The sequence below is a fragment of the Austrofundulus limnaeus genome, unplaced genomic scaffold (genome assembly GCF_001266775.1).
Source record: "Austrofundulus limnaeus strain Quisiro unplaced genomic scaffold, Austrofundulus_limnaeus-1.0 Scaffold1477, whole genome shotgun sequence".
In the NCBI taxonomy this organism is placed as follows: Eukaryota; Metazoa; Chordata; class Actinopteri; order Cyprinodontiformes; family Rivulidae; genus Austrofundulus; species Austrofundulus limnaeus.
In genome coordinates, this window is record NW_013953879.1 from 4,956 (window position 1) to 6,137 (window position 1,182).

The following is a 1,182-nucleotide window of genomic DNA, read 5'->3' on the forward strand; positions in this document are numbered from 1 at the left end:
ATAAACACACTGAGCAGAATGAATCCTGAACTCACCTTTGGTTTCTCCACATGCAGGGCGATGGCGACATGATTCCAAACAAAAAACTGATGATCCCAAACTTCAACAGCTTCCATCTGCTTCTGATCAGGTCTGAGGTCCAGCTCATACCTGACAGGAGGAACAGGAAGAACCATCATCTCTGACTGAGCAACATCTCCTCTGTGCTCTGATGAAGAAACTTTGTTAGTTTCCTGATCTTACCAGAGAGTATCACTCATGGCCTCTGGTCTCCAGATGAAACGACCGTCTCTGTAAACACAGACAGCGTTCGGGTCGTCTGTCAGCAGAGGATAATCAGAGAAGGTCTGATTGTCTGGACTGTGGACCAGAACAACATGAACCACTTCCTGTTTGAACAGCATCGTCCTGTAAACCCGCATGACAGGCGGAGCACCACGGCAGAACTGAGGAGGAACAGAAAGATCTAAGAACCTGTTCCAGAGAGAAACAAAACTGTGGGACCATGAGCCGAACTTTAAAACATGAGCTTCTGTTGAAGGAACCACCTGAGAACAGGTTACTGCACCCTGACCACACCTGACCACACCTGACTGGACCTGACTGGACCTGACCACACCTGACCACACCTGACTGGACCTGACTGGACCTGACCACACCTGACAACACCTGACTGGACTTGACCACACCTGACTGGACCTGACCACACCTGACCACACCTGACTGGACCTGACTGGACCTGACCACACCTGACTGGACCTGACCCAGCTGGAAACCATCGCAGTGCTTTAACATAGAACTGAGCTCGATGTAGTTACAAGTAGTTAGATCTGACTGGTCTTTAGGGGTAGTTAGATCTGACTGGTCTTTAGGGGTAGTTAGGCCTCGCTGGTCTTTAGGGGTAGTTAGGCCTCGCTGGTCTTTAGGGGTAGTTAGGTCTGACTGGTCTTTAGGGGTAGTTAGGCCTCGCTGGTCTTTAGGGGTAGTTAGGTCTGACTGGTCTTTAGGGGTAGTTAGGTCTGACTGGTCTTTAGGGGTAGTTAGATCTGACTGGTCTTTAGGGGTAGTTAGATCTGACTGGTCTTTAGGGGTAGTTACATCTGACTGGTCTTTAGGGGTAGTTAGATCTGACTGGTCTTTAGGGGTAGTTAGATCTGACTGGTCTTTAGGGGTAGTTAGATC

General features: G+C 49.2%; 1 protein-coding gene across 1 annotated transcript in view; it reads right to left on the reverse strand.

Moving 5' to 3' along the window:
- LOC106535515 (uncharacterized) overlaps positions 1 to 1,182 on the reverse strand; it is a gene marked incomplete at its 5' end in the record, with an annotated part of 8,697 nt that overhangs the window by 4,945 nt on the left and 2,570 nt on the right. Inside the window, 2 exon segments of the mRNA XM_014032531.1 lie at positions 36 to 150; positions 244 to 446. Of these exon segments, the coding sequence (XP_013887985.1) occupies positions 36 to 150; positions 244 to 446 (318 nt within the window).